Source organism: Heterodontus francisci, chromosome 10 (assembly GCF_036365525.1).
Source record: "Heterodontus francisci isolate sHetFra1 chromosome 10, sHetFra1.hap1, whole genome shotgun sequence".
NCBI lineage: Eukaryota > Metazoa > Chordata > Chondrichthyes > Heterodontiformes > Heterodontidae > Heterodontus > Heterodontus francisci.
The window spans coordinates 26,939,613-26,963,105 of record NC_090380.1 but is presented as its reverse complement, the minus strand read 5'-3'; the positions used below and the strand labels follow the sequence as shown (position 1 = coordinate 26,963,105).

General features: G+C 43.5%; 1 protein-coding gene across 1 annotated transcript in view; it reads right to left on the bottom strand.

The window, feature by feature from the left end:
• LOC137374157 (uncharacterized) overlaps positions 1 to 23,493 on the bottom strand; it is a 214,612-nt gene that overhangs the window by 81,956 nt on the left and 109,163 nt on the right. Inside the window, exons 24-26 of the mRNA XM_068039937.1 lie at positions 12,805 to 12,927; positions 4,443 to 4,547; positions 1,639 to 1,772 (exon numbers count right to left, since the gene is read on the bottom strand). Coding sequence (XP_067896038.1) covers positions 1,639 to 1,772; positions 4,443 to 4,547; positions 12,805 to 12,927 — 362 coding nt within the window. The remainder of the gene's footprint in view (positions 1 to 1,638; positions 1,773 to 4,442; positions 4,548 to 12,804; positions 12,928 to 23,493) is intronic.

The window sequence follows — 23,493 nt, the reverse complement described above, 5'->3', positions numbered from 1 at the left end:
CACCCCTACCCCAGAATCTCACATTGTAAACAGTGTGATGCAGGGCCAGCTGTGGTGTCAAGAGTCATTGTGATGCTATCAATGATGCAGGTGAACCATGTTGTCAATACCAGTCCTTCCTCTGAAAGTTTTAAGGCTCAGTTCTCTCCACTGATACTGAATGACCTGCTGAGTCTTCACAAGTTAACAAAGATCACTGGTTATAAGTTTTCCAAGAGAGAACAATGGGGTTGGGATGAGGTCCTTACAGGTATTATCATCTTTCCTACTGGGGGAGAGAAGTCTGGGAGATGTCATGGTCCTGTAGTTTTTTTTTCCTCTGGGGAATATGCGGTTTGCCTTTAAGGCTGGCAAAGGATCAATACTATTTTAAGAATCAGCAAGCCTCGGGAGTTAGAGAAAATGCATTTTCAGTTGCTGTTGGATACAACCATTTGGAGACTGCTATTTGAGGGGTGCATTCTCATTACCATGGATACAGCCACTGGGATTGGCACCATGCGATACATTTGTTACAATTCAATTTTGAACTGGCTTTTTAGTTGAAGACAGTTTGTTCTAACTGAACACACAACAGACAGACAGACAGCTATGGTATTAGCACCTGAAAAAAGAGCTCTCAGCCATTTAAACTGAAGGAAGAGAATTTTAGTCTGTTTAATTATTATCTCTCAAAATTCTTTTAAAAAGTCAAGCCAAAACAGAGATCGCTGATAATTTGAACTGAAGGAAGGGAAGTTAGACAGCGATAATCTTTTATCCCTCAAAACTCTAAAGTCAGATTTATTCTATTGAAAGTGTTTGCAAGTTGTTAATTGTTGAAATCCATCGCTGGAGAAGAAAAGCATCACTGCTGGAATTAGACTATGGACTGTTCTACTGTGGAAGAACCTTTTTCTCCATCAGACGGCTGTGAGGACTTCAAGCAACATTGGACTGTAAATTTGCAAGGACTCTCATTTTTTCTATTTTAAATGTTTATATCTTCATAGTGTTTAAGAATTTAGTTCTTCTAATTAAACAGTTAATTTATTGATTGAAAGACACCTGGTTTGGTTAGTCTCATTCGGGGGTTAATAGATGGTACAATTTGGCTGGGTCTTTCTTTAATTTGGAAAGTTTAAAATGTTATGTTAGGCGATCTGTGGAGCGATGGGATTTAACTAACAGTGCGTTTCTCCCACCACAATCAGAATCGTATATTTTGTTTGGGGGCTTTGACTGGAGTGGTCGGTCGTAACAGAGCAAGATTTTTAAAGAGAGGAGTAAAAGCTTGCACATTCCATTACTGCATTTGGCAGGGTCAGGGGAGAATTTATTCTCCACTTTCATAGTCAATGTCACTGTTTTACAAGGTAATGGTGCAAAGTATACAGAGGTCTTGTACTCTGAACATGTCTGTGGGTAAAATTACTGACTCACTACAGGACTACAGTTGGACCAATGAGAGTTTAGAATCATAAAAGCAAGTTGCCATGGGATCCTATTGCAATTGAACATTTTATCACAACATTTGGTTCATGAACCAACCTGAAAATAAAATGATTTGCATCTCACTGATTTCTGTCCAAATTATGTTCAGTTAAAGAATAATAACATCATTTTCAGATGTTACAAAAAAAATTATTGAACAGCAACCTGTAAATACCCAGGTCTTCGTTTTCAATCACTCCTGCCTTGTCATCTATGGCACATGGAAAGTGATAGGATTTTCTGCAGCTTTTCACTTCACATCCAACAGTAGCCCCCTTCTTCCTGCATAAAGAGCACTTCTGAAACAAGAACAAAGTGGAGTTTGATGAGCAATAGTCAAAGTGAAAGAAAGAACTTGCTTTTATATAGCACAGAGCATGAACCCCAGCATCGACTGGATGGGCCAAATGGACTGTTTCTATGCCGCATATCCTATGTCGTGCCTTTCATGACTTTAAGCCATTCCAAAGCATTCTACAGCCAATTAAGTACTTCAGTAGAGTCACTTGTAATGTATTAAACACAGCAGCTGATTGACTCATGAGCGCCGGACTTTGTAGTATGGTTATGTTTTAAAAACTGTGATCTTTAATGTAGTGCAAAATGGATTTGGAGGAGACATGTGACCTCACACCAGTTCTGCCCAGAGACAAGACAGGGATCTTGGTTACCATGAACAGAAGAAACCCAGATCAAAGACCCTTTTGAAAGCAGGGTGCATGGTTGTAGCACCTGAAGGACGTGAGTTTCACTCTCCCCAGACTCTCCGATCGTAAACAGGGAGCCAGGGGCTCTAAAAATGTAAATTCAAGATGCAACTGCTAACACCTGGAAACAAAGGAAGGCCCAGGTGGTTTTGCTATGGTCAGACTTATGGACTTTGAGGATTGCAAAAGGTAAACGACTAATGACTTTTACGCTGCAGAAACAGTAAGAATGCAAAGTCAAAAAGGCAGCAAAATCTAACGTTCAGAAAAACAGTAACAACTTTAAGAATGGGTGTTTGACAAAACTATGGTGAAAGCACATAAGACACTGTCTAAGCAGCTGAACAGCACTGAAGGAATCTGGGACTGATTTTAGTCATTGAAGGAATCTGGGATTGATTTAATCAATAAGGAGGTAAACTAGCCCAGGCACCGATTGTTAGCAGACAATAGAATGGACAATTATTAGACAATAATTGCATTCACAAGAGAAAACTGAGTGAGCAGATTTAAGGCCATGGTGGAACAAACATCAGGCAGATATCTCAATTTCAGCAGATTGGATGGAACAATTGTCCAGAAAGTTTTCGCCTACCCTCTGAAATAGGGGTTATGATGTACACATGAAAAGAGGTTCAGACTGTCCCTTTCTAACTAAAATGTGTGGATAGTAAGATAGGAGTATAAGGATCAGGTGAGATCGAAGACAGAGGGTGATGAGTGATACATTGACCACTCCCAAGACCAGGGATCCAATTACCCCAAGGTTTTAAGCGCAACTCCTCAGGTAAGGTTGTATAAATGCTTTGCTGGTAAACAGACTTTGATATGTACAAATAAAGTCAGTTTGATGATAATTTCATTTATCTAAGACCTATTGCTCACCGTAAGGTTTAATCAAAGATAAACCTTTAAGACCCTTTTGCATGCAAAGAATGAACAGCATAGACACATGGGGAATCTGTCACAGGATCAACTTAACTTTCGCTACATTAAATTTGGGGCTATAAGGCATCCATGGTTGGGTCCAATCCTTATATTTCAAAAGGAAAAGATCCCTACATCTATCCAACACAGGGCCCACAGACCAGGATCTGGCCTGCCAAAAGTTTCCATCCGGCCTGCGGATGTAAACTGTACCCGGCCATTCCTCATCCTTGCCAAGGTTCAAGACCTGTAATTTCAGGGATGAGAAATTTTCCACTGGCTTCTTTTTTCTGACCAGAGTGGCTTTTTTAAAAAAAAAAAAATCGCACTGTCTGTTTCACAGCTGAATTGAATTTCTAAGCTCAAATCTTTATCTAATGCTCATTAACACACCTTTCCATATTCACAACTGAGAGCAGGAACAGCAACTTCCAATCTTTGAACAGATTTGGAGTTTTCCCATGGGCATTTTTAAAAAAAACGAAACTCGCCAGAAAATCCTGAATCTGTCCAAAGTTCGGAAACCACTGTTCCAGCAATGGTCAGAGAGGGGGAGAGATAGGGGCGGAGACAGAGAGAAATGGGGATATAGAGAGAGAGATGGGGGGCAGAGAGAAAGGGTGGGAATGGCGGGGGAGTGGCGGAATGACACAGGGGACAGAACAATATGGGGGAGATGACGGGGGGAACACAGAGACAGAAAGCGAGTGGGAGGAGGAAGAGAGAGCGATCAAGATCACTCCTGACAGATGGGTATCTATCAGAATACTCCGCATTGCTACAGGTGGGTGGGCAGACATTGACTACTTGTGCAAGCAAACAAAAATGCCAGGTATCTCACAGTGTCCAACATAGTGAAAAGAAAGTAAGTCAATAAATTAGTCTTCTCATTTAAAGCTTCTTTACAAAAATGCACATTTGTTGTTGTTTTGATTAACAGTAAGATAAATTCTTAATGTCTTTATCTTTCTCAAATTGTCTCCGTGGCCCCCTATGTAAGACAAAAATTGGAATGTTCCTCCCCACCTACATGTAAAGGTTGGACACCTCTGATCTATCCTTTTGGCTGGTGACTTTCTCTGTCCTAATATGAAGCATTACTGAATGAAGAGGTGAAATACAATGTTTGAAATCCTTGCGTAGCAACGAATATAAGCCTTTCTTTTCAATCAAGATATTCTCTGCTCCTTTTCTATATGCAAATCTCAAAAATCAGATCATATCTATCACTATAGATGACAAGTTCTGACATATACAATGCATTTAGCACAGATGGCTTTAGGGTTACAATGTTAGTTTCATTTATAAATACACGCATAATTACTGAAATCTTACCAACTTGCTTCCTCTTTTAATTTCTTGTTTGATATCTTTGATAAGAAATCCACCAAAATCATCAAAATCTTGGGAATTCTGATTCACAAGATTTGAAGAAAAAAGCTGAAAAAAGGAGAGAAAAAGAATGTGAATGTATCTTGGGTACTCTAGCTTTTACCTCAGTTTTCTCATCCCTTCGAAAGCTGGGTGTAGTTCCATGATGCAGGTTACTCTCAGGCATCTCACTCCCCCAGTGGCCATGCTTCATTAGCGAATACAGATGCTGAATGTCTGTAGACTATTCAACCATGGAGTGCAAAATAGCGAAACCCAATCCTAATCAACCGCCATACGTGCAGGTAAGAATCTGGTTCGATTTCACCCTCCCCTCTATTGGTCAGCTGAAGCCATTGATAGTGATTTCATTGCTGTCCTGGCTGAGATCAGCTAACAACAGCATAATAAAAAACAGTGAGAGATGAAAAATGTGCAGCAATCAGACGTAAACACATTCCTTTCGAATGTTTCAATACAGAGCTATCAATGTAACATTTCCTCTCCGTTACAAGTTAAAGCAAGACCTTCGAAACAGCATGAGAATGATTTTGAAAGCTGTTTGAATAGATGGAGGAAATTTCGGCAACAAATGTTATCTGGGCAAAATTAACTCTTTAATTGGTGCCTGAAATAGAGGTACAATTCACAGACTAATAACAAAAGCTTTGCCAATCTGACAGATATTAGAAATAAGTATGTTATGCTTACTAAAGGTAATGAACCCATTAAAGACATCCTGAATGTATTTAGAGGTATTTGTGCAGGGCCAGGGGCAGAAGTCATTGCTGGTTATGTTCCAGCTCGATTCGGACAAGTAGGGGTAGATCTGGGTGTGAAAGATCCCCCAGAGCTGGAGCACAGAAAAGAGGCAATGCAAAAGGATGGAATGGTTGACAAAGGGCAGCAGCATGGACGTGCCACCACTGCAGTCAGAGAGGAACTCACGAACAACCAAGACTGAGGAGATCAGGGTGGTGCACCCGGGGTTGTGCAGATGGTAGGGATTTGAAAAGGGGACATTGAAAGAGCCACTGAGTTGAACTGTAACAACAGATACAAGGCCCTGAGGAAAAGGAGATAAGAAATGGGATGGTGGCTGAAACAGATGGAGGGGCCAAAGCTGTTTCTTTGAGGAGTGGGGCGATGACAGTGGTTTTGAAGGTGTGGGGAATGGTGCATGAGCAAATGAAACCACATATGATATCAGCGAATACTGGAGTGAAGAGAGTTAGATGAGTGTTCAGAAGTTGAGTGGGGAGGTGATTCAGGAAACAAAGTGGTGTGTGTGTGGGGTGAGGGGCTGGGGGTGGATAAAGAGCATGTTGAGATTTTGTACATCAATACTGAGCTGGGTCTCTCAGACCATCTTCCTGGTTCCCACATCCTCCACCCAGCCCACTCTGCCAACCCCCTGGCCTTACCAAGCATTCTGACCTCTTTTACCAGTGCTCCAAGGTGACATCTAGAGGGAAAACCCATTTCACACTGTGGAACTCATAGGTTGGAAGGATTTATTTCCGTCCCATGACCCCAGGGTAATCATTAAGGGTCCTTGGAGAGAGACAGACTCAACAGGCCAGGATTATAATGCCAGCCCTGACAGAAACAAAATCAAGTTACTTACTTAGAATAAAATATTAAAAGGTATCTGTTTATGTATACCGCATCTCTACAAGTGGGGAAGAATAGAATCATAGAAAGTTTAAGGCACAGAAAAAGGCCACTTGGCCCATCGTGACTGTGCCAGCCGAAAAACGATCCACCTATTCTAATCCCACCTTCCAGCATTTGGTCCGTAGCCCTCCAGCTTACGGCACTTGAGGTGCATATCCAGACTCCTTTTGAATGAGTTGAGGGTTTCTGCCTGAACTACCCTTTCAGGCAGTGAGTTCCAGATCATCACCACCCTCTGGGTGAAAAAGTTTTTCCTCATCTCCCCTCTAATCTTTCTACCAATCACTTTAAATCTATGCTCCCTAGTCAGTGACCTCTCTGTTAAGATGAATTGGCCCTTCACCACCACTCTATCCAGGCCCCTCACAGTTTTGTACATTTCAATCAGATCTCCCCTCAGCCGTCTCTGTTCCAAGGAGAACCACCCCAGCTGATCCAATCTTTCCTCAGAGCTGCATTTTTCCAGTCCTGGCAACATCCTCGTAAATCTCCTCTGTACCCTCTCTAATTCAATTACATCCTTTCTGTAATGAGGTGACCAGAACTGCACATAGTACTCAAGTTGTGGCCTAACCAATGGTTTATACAGTTCTAGCATAACCTCCCTGCTCTTATGTTCTATATCTCGGCTAATAAATAAAGGATTCTAAATGCCTTCTTAAACCATCTTATCGAGCTGTCCTGCTACCTTCAGGGATCTGTGGATCCCCACACTTCTCTGGGTTGAATTCCATTTGCCACTATTCTGCCCATCTGACCAAATCAATATCCTCCTCGCTATCTACCACACGCCCAGTCTTTGCGTCATCTGCAAACTTCTTGATCATGCCCCCTACATTTACGTCCAAATTGTTAATATATACCACGAAAAGCAAGGGACCCAGTATGGAGCCGGAACAGAAAGGTTAAGAGGATTGATTATCAGAGAATTTTCTGCAGTATGGCACGTTTTGTGTGTGTTTCTATACATGTTAATGTGCGTGTGCTCATGGGTGCTGGTGTTATCATTTTGCTGTCTCAGACATGCCACCTTTTGCAAATTTATCGTGAGAGCTTCAATTTTTAAATAAAATTACCCTCAAATATCAGGATTTTTTTTCCATATTCAGCATCCTGTCCGGTGCTTTTCTCTCTCCGCCACCAGTCAGGAATGGAAATTGGTAACCGGGAGTCTCTCCCCTCGCCATGCCCTCCCACTCCACCGGGGAATTAAAACAAATAAATAAAACTAAGGTTAGGGAGGATGAGCAGCGACTGACCAAGTGAAGAGCTGATTAAATTTCATGATCTATCAGTCTTGCTCTCCCACTGGAAGTCAAGCTTGCACATCGCCGACATTCCGGTACAATGATTCCTCGACTGGTGTCTGCACTGACCAATCAGCAACAGTCACTCAAAAGAAGGTGAGACCAGCTCCACCGGGCTTTGTTTCCATTCCTCCCCCATCATCTTTGTAATTCTTAAAAGGGCAATGACCACATGCAATGCTCAGAATGCAACATGCATTACTGTAGCTGCAGGTTGCATCAGATCTTTTTTGTTGCTTATTCTAATAAATCAATAAGCAGACCTTGGGGTCTTCCGTCAAACGAAAGAATCCCCTTTTTTTTTTAAAGAGGGGCACAACTAATAAATAATGAAATCATAAAACAAAAGGAAACTTATAAAATTAAATATTATTCACCCTTGTCCGGCTATCATCCCAATCACTGTCATTGTAACCTTAAACTGAAGATGCATAGCAATGTGGTGAGAATAGGATTTTTAAAAAGTTTTGTAAAGCATTTGCAGATACAGTAATCAACTGTCAATAAGAACAACCTATATTTATACAGTTTAATAAAATGTCCCAAGGCACTTCACGTGAGCATTATAAAGCAAAATTTGACACTAAACCACATACAAAAGCTTGGTCAAAGAGGTAGGTATTCAGGAGCTTTTTAAAGGTGTAAAGAAAGGTAGAAAGGCAGAGGAATTTAGGGAGGGAATTCCAGAGCTTAGGGCCTAGGTTGCTGAAGGCACAGCCACCAACAGTGGAACGATTAAAATCGGGGATGATCAAGAGGCCAGAATTGGAAGAGCACAGATATTTGAGAAAGTTGTGGGGCAGGAGGAGATTACAGACATAGGGAGCGGCAAGACCACGGAGGGATTTGAAAACAAGGATGAGAATTTTAAAATCAAGGATGAGAATTTTAAAATCAAAGTCTTGCTTAACCGGAAGCCAATGCGGGTCTGCAAGGACACGGGAATGGGACCTGGTGGAAGTTTGGACACAGGCAGCAGAGTTTTGGATGACCTCTAGTCTACAGAGGGTGGAAGGTGGGGGGCTGGCCAGGTGTGTAGTAGAATAGTCAAGTCTGGAGGTAACAAAGGCATGAATGAGGGTTTCAGCAGCAGATGAGCGGCAGCTGAGTCAGGTGGAAATAGGCGGTATTAGTGGTAACGTGGATATGTAGTCAGAAGCACATCTCTGGATGAAATATGACACCAAGGTTGAGAACAGCCGAGTTCACCTTCGTACAGTTAGCAAGGAGGGGGATCGAATCGGTGGCTTGGGAATGGAGTTTGTAGTGGCAACTGAAAACAGTGGCTTCAGTCTTCCCAATATTTATTTGGAGGAAATGTCTGCTCATCCCGTACTGGATGCCAGACAAGCAGTCTGATAATTTAAAGACAGTGGAGGAGGTATTGGTTTATGCTTGAAAAAATAACAATTCAGGATTCATATACCAACATAATAAGAACATAAGAAATAGGAGCAAGAGTAGGCCATTCAGCCCCTCGAGCCTGCTCCACCATTCAATATGATCACGGCTGATCTGATTGTAGCCTTAATTCCACTTTCTTGCCTGTTCCCCATAACCCTTGTAGATCAAAAATCTAACTCAGCCTTGAATATATTCAATGACCCAGCTTCCACTGCTCTCTGGGCAAGAGAATTTCAAAGATAAATTCCTCCATCTTAAAAGGGAGACCCCTTATTTTGAAACTGGGCCCCCAGCTCTAGATTCCCACATGAGGGGAAACATCCTCTCAGCATCTACCCTGTCAAATCTCCTCAGAATATTATACGTTTCAATAGATCACCACTCATTCTTCTAAACTCCAATGAATATAGGCCCAACCTGTTCAACCTTTCCTCATAAGTCAACCCCTTCATCCCAGGAATCAGCCAAGGGAACAGTTTCTGAACTGCTTCCAATGCAAATATAACCCTCCTTAAGTAAGGAAACCAAAACTGTATGCGGTACTATAGGTGTGGTCTCACCAATGCCCTGTACAGTTGTGGCAAGACTTTGTTATTTTTACCTTGCAATAAATGCCAACATGCTATTTACCTTCTTCATTACTTGCTGTACCTGCATACTAACTTTTTGCCATTCATGTACAAGGACACACAGACCTCTGTACCACAGCATTTTGCACTCTCTACATGTAAATAATATTCTGCTTTTCTATTCTTCCTACCAAAGTGAACAGCCTCACATTTTCCCACATTATACTCCATCTGTCAAATTTTTGTCCATTCACTTAACCTATCTACATCTCTTAGCAAATATTTTGTGTCCTCCTCACAACTTGCTTTCCTACCTATCTAAGTATCATCTGTAAATTTGACTACAATATACTTGGTCCCTTCATCCAAGTCATTAATATAGATTGTAAATAGTTGAGGCATGAGCACTGATCCCTGTGGCACTCCACCAGTGAGCTTGTCAACCAGAAAATGGCCCATTTATTCCAACTCTGTTTTCTGTTAGTTAGCCAATCCTCAATACATGCTAATATATTAGGGCGGATACATAGGGCGGCACAGTGGCTAGCATCGCAGCCTCACAGCTCCAGCGACCCAGGTTCGATTCTGGGTACTGCCTGTGCGGAGTTTGCAAGTTCTCCCTGTGACCGTGTGGGTTTTCGCCGGGTGGTCCGGTTTCCTCCCACAGCCAAAGAATTGCAGGTTGATAGGTAAATTGGCCATTATAAATTGCCCCTAGTATAGGTAGGTGGTAGGGGAATTGAGGGAAGGTGGGGATGTGAGAGGGTAATGAGACTAATGTAGGATTAGTATAAATGGGTGGTTGATGGTCGGCACAGACTCAGTGGGCCGAAGGGCCTGTTTCAGTGCTGTATCTCTAAATTAAATAAAAATAAAATATTACCCCCAACACCATGAGCTCTTATCTTGGGTAGTAACCTTTTATGCGGCACCTTATCGAATGCCTTTTGGAAATCCAAATACACTACATCTATTGGTTTCCCTTTATCCACACTGCTTGTTACATCCTCAAAGAACTCTAATAAATTTGTCAAACACAATTTTCCTTTCATACAATCAGGCAAAGTCAACATGGTTTTATGATGATTTTCTAAATATCCTGCTACTACTTCCTTAATAACAGATTCTAGCCTTTTCTCAATGACAAATGCTAGGCTAACTGGCCTTTGGTTGCCTGCTTTCTGTTGCGCATCCCCCACCACCATCCCCCACCCCTCTTGAGTAGAGGTATTACATTTTCAGCTTTCCAATCCACTGGGACCTTTCCAGAATCTAGGGAATTTTGGAAGATTACAACCATTGCATCCACTATCTCTGCAACCACTTCTTTTAAGACCCTTGGATGCAGGTCATCAGGTCCAGGGGACTTGTCAGCCTTTCATTCCACTAGTTTTTCTCGTACTTTTTTTCTCATGATAGTGATTGTTTTAAGTTCCTCCCACCCTTTTGCTTCTTGATTTTCTGCTATTCTTGGGATGTTTTTAGTCTTCTACTATGAAGACAGAGACAAAATACTTGTTCAAAGTCTCTGCCATTTCCTTGTTTCCCATTATTAACTCCCCAGTCTCATCCTCTGAGGGACCTACACATACTTTAGCTACTCTCTTCCTTTTTATATATCTGTAGAAGCTTTAACTGTCTATTTTTATATTTCTTGCTAATTTACTCTCATATTTTAATTTCTCCCTCTATTTCTTTTTATTCATCCTCTGCTGGTTTCTAAAATTTTCCCAATCTTCTGGCCTACCACTAATCTTTGCAGAATTGTATGTCTTGTCTTTCAATTTGATACCATCCTTAACTTCCTTAGTTAGCAATGGTGCATTCTCCTCATAGAGTCTTTCCTTCTCAATGGAATATATCTTTGTTGAGAGTTTGAAATATTTCCTTAAATGTCTGCCACTGCTTATTTACCATCTTCCCTTCTAATATAAAAGCAAAATACTGCAGATGCTGGAAATCTGAAATAAAAACAAGAAATGCTGGAAATACTCAGCAGGTCTGGCTGCATCTGTGGAGAGAGAAGCAGAGTTAACGTTTCAGGTCTGTGACCCTTCTTCAGAACTGACCTGAAACATTAACTCTGCTTCTCTCTCCACAGATGCTGCCAGACTTGCTAAGTATTTCCAGCATTTCTTGTCTTCCCTTCTAACTTGTTTTCCAAATCTACTTCAGCCAACTCCAGTCTTCATACCCTTGTAATTGTCTATATCTAAGTTTAAGGCTCTAGTTTCAGACCCAAACTTCTCACCCTCAAACTGAATGTGAAATTCTATCAGGTTATGATCACTCTTGTCTAGAGCAGCCTTTACTATGAGGTCATTTATTAATCCTGTCTTATTACACTTTACCATCTCTAAAATAGCCTGTTCCCAGGTTGGTTCCAGAACTGTATTGTTCTAAGAAACTGTCCCTAGTATACTCTATGAACACGTCCTCCAGACTACTTTTACCAATTTGATTAGTCCAATCTATATGAATATTAAAATCGCCCACAATTATTGCAGTACCTTTTCTACAAACCCCATCATTTCTTGATTTATATTCTGTCCTACAGTGTAGCTACTATTAGGGGGGCTATAAATTACTCTCACCAGTGACTTCTTTCCTATTTCTTATCTCCATCCAAACCGATTCTACATTTTGATCTTCTGATTTATGGGTCAGCAATACTATTAACTTAATTCTGTAACTAACATGAACTCCATTGAGGACCCAGCTTGCTTATCATACATTTGGCAAGCTTCATGCTATGATCAGAGACGGATTCAGCCAACAGAAAGGTTTTAGGGAGTGAGTGTACGGTTATGGGCAATGCAGCCCTGGATGGAAGTGGTACTCAGGGGAGCACATCTAGTTCCATAATATAATTCACCATTTCAGGGTCCTTCCTCTTGCCCCCGCCAGGTTTTACTAACGCTCTGCCCAGCAGGCTGTTAAAATTTCCTCAGGTATCCTATATATCATATAGGACCCCGATTTGCAAGGGTTCGTTAAGTATCTACCCGATTTAGGCAGGCGTCCAGCGGAAATCCCGAGTTAAAATACCAGCAGAGAGGAAGCGAGTAAGTCGACCTCCTCGATATTCTCCTGCCAGACGAAATACGTTAAAATCTCAACCTTGTGTAATTGACTCGGACCCTCAGTGTGTCTATTCCAGGAACTGAGAAAGCAACTTCTTGTTGCAGCTCACAGACGAAGTTAAAATAAAGTGATAGGAAAAGAATGGAGGATAAAGAAAAAAATCACGACACAAAAAAAAAATCCCACATTGAGCAAAATACAGTGGAGACAAGGTTCTCTCGCAAATAAAGCAAAATGCCCAAAGCACCTAAAAGGCACCAATGCCCGTTGTAATTCTCCACCTACCAGGCAGTTCTGATGTGCAGCGATTCCGTCGTCTTTAAATAGCTTCCCAGTTTGTTTGGTTTGTTCAGACCTCAGACACAGCCCACATTCGCTCATATTCGCCCAGCTCCTGTTGATCCGACACTGGACATTCAACTAGACGGCTCGCAACTCCGCAAGAAAATGGTTTCACTGGCATCAAATCTACCTCTCAATGTAACTCATTTTTCTTTTGGTTTAAAAGGAAGGGGAGGAACATCACCATCAACCCCTCCTCCTCAGCTCTTTCCTTTTTAAACAAGGCAGTTTCGGTTTCACAGAGTGGGGGGAGGAGACAACCAAAGACCAGCTCTACGTATCTCACTTGGTCATAGGAAAATGACATAAACATTGTGTGTTTACACAATGCTAAATGGGAAAAATATTTGCTGCCCTATTTGCACATATTACCACATCCTCTTGCTCCTCACACTCAATCTGCATGACCTTGAAATACATTAGAGATTGCTGGTATTTTGTATACGTATTTCCTTCACGTAACTGGATTTTCTATCTCTCTCTAAATGGTACGATTTAGTGCTAACTCGTGAAATCGTAAGAATTGAAATACTCGCTTAAAGCTTTCAGTTTGATGTTTGGCAATGATGGACAGCAGTCTGGGCTTTGCATGGCTTTCATTCCACCTCATTCCAAAAAGGTCAGATCCCGACTCCAGATTCAGGCTGCATTTACATCACAAATGCAGTGTCAATCCACAGTGAAAACTATCTGCTCACAATGCGGTCTCCTCTGCATCGGGGAGATTAAATGCAGATTGGATGAGCCGCGTTGTTGAACCCCCTCCGCTCAATCCAGTCGCCTGTCATTTTAATTCTTTGCTCCACTCCCACTGACTTCCCAGCCCTCGCCTCCTACACTGTACCACGTTAACTCGAGGAACAGCTCTTCATTACACACTTTACAGCCCCTATACTTAACACTGAATTTTACAATTTCACATCATAACCTCTGTCCCTATATTTTTTGTTTGTTTTTGGATGGCAGCTGTTGGTAACGATTCAGCACTTTCCCAGTAATATGTCCTCTAACCACATCTTTTGCATCTTGTTCAATTATCATCCCCTTTTGCCTTACACCATCATCTCTTTTGTCATTTAATCTCTCCTTCCTTCCAACTGTTACAGACCTGAAACGTTAACTCTGCTTCTCTCTCCACAGATGCTGTCTGACCTGCTGAGTATTTCCAGCACTTTCTGGTTTTTGTCACAGACCTTCCCTTTTTGCTCTTTTCCTCCCCTTTGCTCTCTCTCTCTCTCTCTCTGTACTTGCTTTAAATCTGTGTTACATCTCTAACTTTTTCCAGTTCTGGTGAAAGATCATTGATCTGAAACATGAACTCCATTACTCTCTCCACAGATGCTGCCAGACCTGCCGAATATTTCCAGCATTTTCTGCTTTTATTTCAGATTTCCAGAATCCACAGTATTTTCTATTTGTACTTCACACAAGTGTCGTGGACACTTCTTATATTTCAGGACTTTTTTGAGCAAATTTACCACAGAAAGGATTTGGAGATGGACAAGTTACTTTTAATGCTGAGGGGTTTTTAAATATAAAAATAGTGTATTTGCACACTTAAAAAAAAGCTGAGATGGTAGGTAATCTAGTGTTGATGATGTCTCCTTGTGAGATATAAATAAACAATTTGTTAGATTGTCTCAGCAATTGAAACATTCCTTACACTACATTATACTCAATTTTTATTTTTCCTGTTTTCCTTGTTCAGATGTTGCACACACTCGGAACATGAAAGTAAATGTGCATAGTAACAGGAGGTAGCATTTGGACACTCAAATCTAATTCATTGGAGGAAAAGACAATTGCATCCTCATTAATATTTTCCCCTTGAGCAATGGCATAAGCAAGCAAGACACACTGCAAGTAAATACATCAAGTTTAAATCCTTCTTTTGCACTTGCAATCCTGCATACTGCTGAATTGCTCAGCTCTCTCTACCCCACACCACCACTAAGCTACGTCTTGCTGCTTGTTTGAAAGTTCTGGTGATGAGGCATTCTGCTAAATGACTATGGCAGTCTGCTCGGGGAACCATCCAACAGGATCCACCATCTCCTTTTCCCGTAGGGCCTTGAGGACATTCCGTGCAGACCACTGCCTGATGGATTGGTGGTCAAAGGTGTTTTCCCGCAGAAACTTTCCCACGAAGGATAGGTGGTGCGGCACAGTCCAACTGGATGGAGTGTTCCGCGGCAATGTGACCAGGCCCATCCTTCGTAACACCGGGGACAAATAGAACCTCAGCACGTAGTGACACTTGGAGTTTGCGTACTGGGGCTCTACACACAGCTTGATACAGCCGCACATGAAAGTGGTCATCAGGATGAGGGCGACGTTGGGCACGTTTTTCCCGCCCTTATCCAGAAGTTTGAAAATCGTGTCCGTCCAGACCTGGTCCATTTTAGATCTCCAGATAAAGTGGAAAATGGCTCGGGTGACCGCCACAGCGCAGGAGTGGGGTATGGGCCAGACCTGCGCCACGTACAGCAACAATGTGAGCGCCTCGCACCTGATGACCAGGTTCTTACCCATAATGGAGACAGATCGCTGCTCCCACATGCTCAGTTTATGGCGTACCCTGGCTACTCGCTCCTTCCAGGTTTTGGCACATGCCCCAGCCCTTCCGAACCGTATCCCCAACACCTTCAGGTAGTCTGACTTGACGGTGAAGGGGACAAAGGATCGGTCAGCCCAGTTCCCAAAGAACATGGCCTCGCTCTTGCCGTGGTTAACTTTGGCTCCCGAGGCCAGTTCGAACTGGTTGCAGATACTCATCTGTGAATGGACAGCGTATCCGAGCAGAAGATGGCGACGTCATCCATGTACAGGGAGGTTTTAACCTGAGTGCCTCCGCTGCCTGGGATTGTCACCCCTCTTATGCTCGCATCCTTCCTAATAGACTCAGCAAAAGGTTCGATACAGCAAACAAACAAGACTGGGGAGAGAGGACAGCCCTGTCTGACTCCAGATTGGATCGGGAAACTTTCTGATTCCCACCCATTGATTGAGACTGCGTTACTGATGTTTGCGTAGAGCAGTTTGATCCAATTGCGGATTCCCTCCCCAAACCCATTTTGGAGAGCACGTCCATCATGTAGGTGTGCGATATCCTGTCAAAAGCCTTCTCCTGGTCCAGGCTGATGAGGCAGGTGTCCACCCTCCTGTCCCGTACATAGGCGATCATATCCCTGAGTAGCGCGAGACTATCAGAGATCTTCCTGCCGGGTCTAGTAAGGTCTGATCAGGGTGGATCACCAACTCCAGAGCAGACTTGACCTAACTGGCGATGACTTTGGACAGAATCTTGTAGTCAACATTAAGCAGTGAGATGGGCCGCAATTTCTGATTTCCACCCTCCCCCCCTTCTACTTGTAAATGAGGGTGATGATGCCTTTCCTCATGGATTCTGACATGCTGCCGGCCAGAAGCATACTCTCATATACTTCCAGCAGGTCTGGGCCGACCCAGTCCCACAGGGCTGAAAACAACTCAACCGGTAAGCTGTTGCTTCCGGGAGTTTTACTCACCTCGAAGGACCTGACAGCGTTTGTCAGCTCATCCAGAGTTAGCAGTTTGTCCAGTCTCTCCCTCATGCTGTCATCTAAGACCTCTGTGATAGATGACAGGAAGGACTGGGAGGATCTGCTGTCTGTGGGCTTCACGCCTTATAGCCCGGCAAAAAAGGATTTGCTGATCCTTAGTATGTCGGATATCCTCTTCCTTCAGGCTGCTGATCACAGAGCTCTCTCTGTGTACCTTTTGGAAGAAGTAATGTAAGCACGTCTCATCCTGCTCAATGGAGCGGACTCTGGACCTTGATGGCCTCCATGATAAAGAGCGAGGCCTGCTGGCTCTTCACCTCTTGGAGATCCTTCTTGACCTCAACCCCCATCGACTGCAGCCGGAGCAGAGTTTGCATTCTTTGCTGGAGTCGGGACATTTCCCTCTGTCTCTCTCTCTCGCCTTCTGAACAGCTTTGAAGATAAAGAACCTCTTGATGTTCTCCTTGATCGCCTCCCACCAGTAAACTGAAGATTCAAAAGATGGGTTTCACGGTTCTCCAACCTTTGTAATCCCTTTTGAGTTCCTCAATGTTCTCTGGGGTTAGCAGTGTAACATTCAGCTTCCATGTCCCCCTGCCAACCCGCTGGTTGTCCTGTAAGTGACAGTTGACCAGTAACAGGCAGTGGTTAGAGAAGAACACCGGCTTGATGTTGGTGGATCTGACCGTGACAGCACGGGACACAAACAAGAAGTCAATCCTGGAATAGGCAGACCCGTCTGATCTTGGACCAGCTGTATCTACACTGTGCTCTGTCTGCAGGTTTGCTGAAGACGTCATACAGCTTGGCATCTTTTACTGTTTCCATTAGGAATCTGGATGTAGTGTCCAGCTTGCTGTCGTCACTGCTGGATCGTCCAGCAGCGTTAATCATGCAGTTGAAGTCAATGCCTAGAATGACTGGCCTGGACATCGCCTGCAGCAGTGGGAGCTGCTGGAAGGTGGTCAGTCACTCGCTGCATTGAACTGGGGCGTACGCATTGATCAACCGGAGCGGAGCATTGTTGTACATTACATCTGCTACAAGGATGCGGCTGCCCACCACCTCCTTAACTTCGGAGATGGTGAAGTTACCTCCCCGCAGCAGAATACTCAGGCCAGAGGAACAGGAATCATTACCCCCCGACCAGATCGATGGCCCGTGGGACCACCATCGCAACCATTGCCTGTAGGTGCTGAGGTTCGGGATTCCACACTCCTGCAGAAACAACAGGTTGGCTTTGAATTTGGCAAGGTAATCCAAGGTTGAAACATATCGCGTAGTGGATTTAATGCTACGCACATTAATTGAAGCAATCTTAATACCCATTTTAAAGTTAGGTGTTGCTTACCACACCAGTTGTCCTTGGGTATGTTCCTGCATACCCATAGTGTACACAAGCTGTTTCACATTCATTGGGGTCAGAAACCCCTCCTGGTTTCTCATGGTGGGTTTGTTCTGCTGGGGTGACATCGGGAGGGTCTTGTAGGGAGCAGGGCTTGGGCTGTCCTTTGCTGTTGGTGTCTTTCCCCTCTGTTCCTCCTCGAAGACATCACTGCTCCCGGCTTCACAGAGCTGGAGTGCTCCAGGCGCTTCTTTGCTTTCGGTGTCCCGGAGCTGGGGCTCGCTGGGCATGTCGCTGGGTTCAGCACTTAGTGTTTGGAGCGCGTTGGGCCCATCACAACTTCCAGTGCCCGGGGGGCTTTATCTTCCAGCTCCTTTGAGTTCTGCCGCTTCTTTTGCAGGTGCCGTTGTTCTGGCCCTTCCTCGTCCAGTGAGGAGGAGCTGCTATAGTCTGATTCAGACGGTAGCCTCCTCTTGCCACTGGGTTGGGTGGTGGCCTGTTCCTTTTTTGGAAGTTTCTTCTTTGTGGTTTTCCTTTTTATCACTTGCCACTGACCAGTTTGTCCATCTTCTGCCTCCTTCTCCATTGATTCTGTCTGCAGAGGAGGGGTTTCTGGGCACGGGCTAGGTGTTGGGTCACTGGTTGCAGCTGCCTCCCTTTTCTTCTCCTTCTCAGGTAGACTTTCCTCGCAGCGGAAAAGGTTGTTTGTCTCCTTTTCAGCACCAGACGCATTCACCATTCCTTCTCCCGGCCTTTCCTTGGACCTTGCCGCCTGAGCATAACTGAGGCAGCGTTTGGGCCAGGTTTTGTAGAGGTTACTGCCGCACCGCACATGTTGCAGCACTTACTCTGTCTACAGTCCTTCGACCTTCTTGCAGTTCTTGCAGACAACTGTGCTGCAGTTAGCTCCCACGTGACCAGACTTGCCACAGGTGCAACAAACTCTGGGCTGCCCCGCATAGACCAAGAAGCCTCGACTTCCCCCGATAGCAAAGCTGGAGAGAGGATGGATGATGGCTCCGTTGGCACGACATTCAAGGTCACCTTGACCTGCCGCATGCTGGTCCAAATCCCTTGTTGCCTAACTGGACAATTGCATGCACTATTTTAGGCAAACCAATGGGCCAGATAAGGACAGCCTGCTTCACACCTTATAGTAATGGAGAGTTTTAGACAGATCATCAGTCCCTGCAAGATTTCAACCAGCATAACAAAACAAGAATTGCTAGCATTTCAGTTAGCCCTGAGTGTGTGTTGGGAACACAACAGATATTTATAACAGTTACTTTTAATGATATGGGTTTTTTTATATAAAGCATAGTGTTTTACACTATTTTTTAAAAAGCTCTGAGATGGTCGGTAAAGATCTAGTGATGGTGTTGTTTCCCCGGTAGATGTAAACATATAAAACTCTTGTTCATATAAAACCAAAAATTCTGCATGGAGTAGCTCCAGTGAAAATTCACACATAGCTATCTGTGGAACTCTCCTAATATCCTTTTGTGAAACGTTATGCCTTGTGTCATGCCCAGTAAAGGCATGTCCTATTCATAACTTTAAACATGGACTGTATCCAGCATAGAATCTTCTTGAACTGAATTTTCCATTTTAAAAAAAAAAGTGAACCACAATGGACATAAAAAGGGCTGCATTAGACAGTTATCAAGGGCCAGGTGACTTTTGTTATTGAATGACCATGGGTGGAGTGTCTGCCTTGGAAGGACGTATCAAGATGAAATTTTTTTAAAAGTATCAAGATGAAACCATTTATGGAATTCACACCTCCTATTGTTTGTGGTCCTATTCAAAACTCAATAACTATGGACTCCTAGACTCACTGTCTCCAAGCTTGAAGAGAGCTGTAAGAAATCAGTTAAATCATAAGTAAGTGTGAGTGGCCACTATTCATCCCCCAGGGCTTCGAACTTCAAATCATTCTGGGTGAACAATAGGAATACTGATCATGTGGTCACATGATCAAAACTAAACACAGTTAACAGATCATAGAATCATAGAAAGTTAACAGCACAGATAGAGGCCTCTTGGCCCGTCGTGTCTGCATCAGCCAGAAACAAAAGAGCCACCCAGCCTAATCCCATTTTCCAGCATTTGGTCCGTCGCCCTGCAGGTTATGGCACTTCAGGTGCACATCCAAGCACCTTTATTAAATGAGATGAGGTTAAATGCCTCTACCACCCTTTCAGGCAGTGAGTTCCAGACCCCCACCACTCTTTCTTCATCTCCCCTCTAATCAGATCTTATTGCTCCAAGCACCAGGGAGAAAACTGGTCAGTGTGCAAATCACCAGCATCAGAGAAAGCAGAAAAAGGCAGTACCATTATGCCTTAAAAGAACTGGAGGCTGTAACATCTCCAAGCCTGTTCCTTTTCAAGTCCACTGGTACTGAAAACTGACCCCCTAGTAATAAGACTACAAGTACTAACTTCGTGACCTGCTGAAAATCCACCTCTTTGAGAGAATCCTGCAACAACTCTGGCTATCAAATCCACTTAACTACACTTCAGGAGTGAAAACACCTTCTTCACTGGGCCTGCAACTCATGCCTTTTCCCCCAAGACAAACCAAATCATGTGACTTGTGAACTGTTCCTTTGCTTGCAATTGGTCAAAGTACACGATCCTCCTTAATGGCTTTCTTTCTCAAGTGCGTGTGTGTGTGTGAGTGGTGAGTGAGTAACGTAGTGTTAGACTTTCGGGGTGAATGTAAACCCACAAAAAGTGTGCTGCTGGTTTTTCAAATTGGCCGTACACTCGGGTTAAGAAACACGCACATCTTCCTTATCAAAAACATTACGGACAGAAAAGGGGAAAAAAACTGGGATTTCAGTTCTCTCTCAATTCTGTATTGCTGAAGATCAAGTGCAGAATTAATAATCACTTGCTGCATGAGGGATGTTAGACTATATATTCGCCTTTGTGAACTCAAGAAATCTTTGTACCCTAATATATGTCCACTATATTTTCAACAGTGACAATATATTTCAGCTAATTACTTATCATTGGTAAATTATACATCACTACTAAAGTCTGTTTTATAAAATGATAGTTTTCAAGTCATTAACTCCATTCATTAACTTAATACTCATCTCTCCAATTCTCCTCCGTTTATGTTAGGGGTGTCCAACCTTTTTGCATGAGGGGTCACATTACAAATTTTGTCCCACACAGGTGGCTGATGAGCAAATTTCAGAAGGATAAAGGCATTAGAAATTTATTTTATTAATCAAAACAACAAAAAATGTGCATTTTTGAGAACCAACTTTAAATGAGAAGACTAATTTATGAATTTACAATGTTGAACAATGAATTAGTGAGATACCTGGCATTGTTTTTGCTTGCACAAATAGACAATGCCTGCCTGCACATCTGATGTAGCAATGCAGAGAATTCCAGATAGATGTCCATCTGTCAGGAGTGATCGTGATTGCTCTTTCTCTCCCCCTCTCTGTGTCTTTCCCTCTCTCCCCCCTCTCTCTGTCTGTGTCTCTTCTTCCCTCCTGCTGGGCCTAGGCCGCAAACCTCGGGTTCACCTTCACTTTAATCGGCATCCTGTCGGTTCCTCAGGCTGACCGTAACTACCGTTTCTGTTGCGACCCACTCCACTCATTAACCTCTGGGGTCATGCTGCCGGGCCACAGCCAACCACCAAGCAAGCAGGTGGTGCTCTCTGGGAGTTGTAGTCCTGGATTATGGTTCTGTCCACAGGACTGGGGAGTAGGGGGACTACAGCAGGTGCTCACTCAACGAAAACAGCAGGGGCAGCCAATTGTCAGCCATAGAGGAAATTTCACATCCCTGAGGCTGAAAGCAAATGGCAGAGGGCAAAAACTGCACAGCAAAGAGGAAGAACGGCCGAGTACAGTTTTCATCTGTGGGTTGGATGGAAAACTTTGGCGGGCTGGACTCTGGCCCACGGGCCGTATGTTGGACAACCCTGTTTTATATCAATGACCTCCTCCATTTATTGAACCTGATTAAACTTTACTGATTTCACTCTACAATCAACAACTTCCTTAGTCATAACCCAGTGCACAAAACCTGTGATAGCCAATAGTGTATCTCCTCCATGTTGATCATTGAGCCAATGAAAACAATGTTATTTTTCAATTTTTCAAAAAGAATTTACTGATGTCTCACAAATAAACCCAACAGCTAATTACTTATTTCTCATAAATGCAGACCAAGGCTGAAGCTATCAATATTATTGATTTCTCTATCTCCTCACACAAATAGAAATCACTCATTCCAAACACCCAGAAAACTGCCCCAAAAGAAGTCCAGTTTCTTCTTACTCTTTGAAGTGTGTCTAAAGCTAGTCCACCCAACACACGAATACTGTCCTTTCCCTCTGTATCTGGGGAGACTTATTGTAACTGTTTTCTCATGGAATCACAGAATAGTTACAGTGCAGAGGAGACCGTGTGGACCATTGTGTCAGTACCATCTCTCTAAAAGAGCAATTCCCTCAGTTCCATTCCCCCACCTTCTCCCTGTAACCCTGTACATTCTTCCTTTTCATATAACTCTATAATTCCCTTCTGAATGCTTCAATTGAACCTGCCTCCACCACATTCTCAAGCAGTGCATTCCAGATCCTAACCACTTGTTGTGTGAAAAAAAAAAATTCTCACGTCGCTTTTGCTTCTCTTACCCATTACTTCAAATTTATGCCCTCTCATTCTCAATCCTTTCATGAGTAGGAACAGTATCTCCCTGTCTACTCTGTCCAGGCCCTTCATTTAGGGGAGGCAATGGTGTAGTCGCATTGTCAATGGACTAATAACCCAGATACCCAGTGTTTTGCTCCAGGGACATGGGTTCGAATCCCACCATGGCAGAAGGTGGAATTTGGATTCAATTAATAAATCTAGAATTAAAAGCTAGTCTAATGATGGCCATGAAACCATGTTGATTGTCCTAAAAACCCATTTGGTTCACCAATGCCCTTCAGGGAAGGAAATCTGCTGTCCTTACCTACTCTGGCTTACATGCCACTCCAGACTCACAGCAATGTGGTTGACTCTTAAATGGCCTAGCAAGCCATTCAGTTGCATCAAACCCCTACAAAAGCAATAAGGGATGGACCACCTGATATTGACCTAGGCACCGGAAATGGCAAACCGAGCCCTGTCGACCCTGCAAAGTCCTCCTTCCTAACATCTGGGGGGCTTGATCCAGAGTTGGGAGAGTCAAACAGCAGCCTGATATAGTCATACTCATGGAATCATACCTTACAGACAATGTCCCAGCCACTGCCATCACATCCCTGGCTATGTCCTGTACCACTGGCAATACAGACCCAGCAGAAGTGGCAGCACAGTGGTATAGAGTCAGGAGGTCAAACATGGGCAAGGAAACCTCCTGCTGATTACCACCTACTGCCCCCCCCCCCCCCCTCAGATGATGAATCAGTGCTTCTCCATGTTGAACACACTTGAAGAAAGCAATGAGGGTGGCAAGGATGTAGAATGTACCCCGGGTGGGGGACTTCAACGTCCATCACCAAGAGTGGCTTCGTAGCACCGTTACTGACCTAGCTGGCCGAGTCCTAAAGGACATAGCTGCTAGACTGGGTTTGTGGCAAGTGGTGAGGGAAAAACATACTTGACCTCGTCCTCACCAATCTGCTTGTCACAAATGCATCTGCCCATGACAATATTGGTCGGAGTGATCACCCACCACACAGTCCTTGTGGAGACTAAGTCCCGTCTTCACATTGAGGATA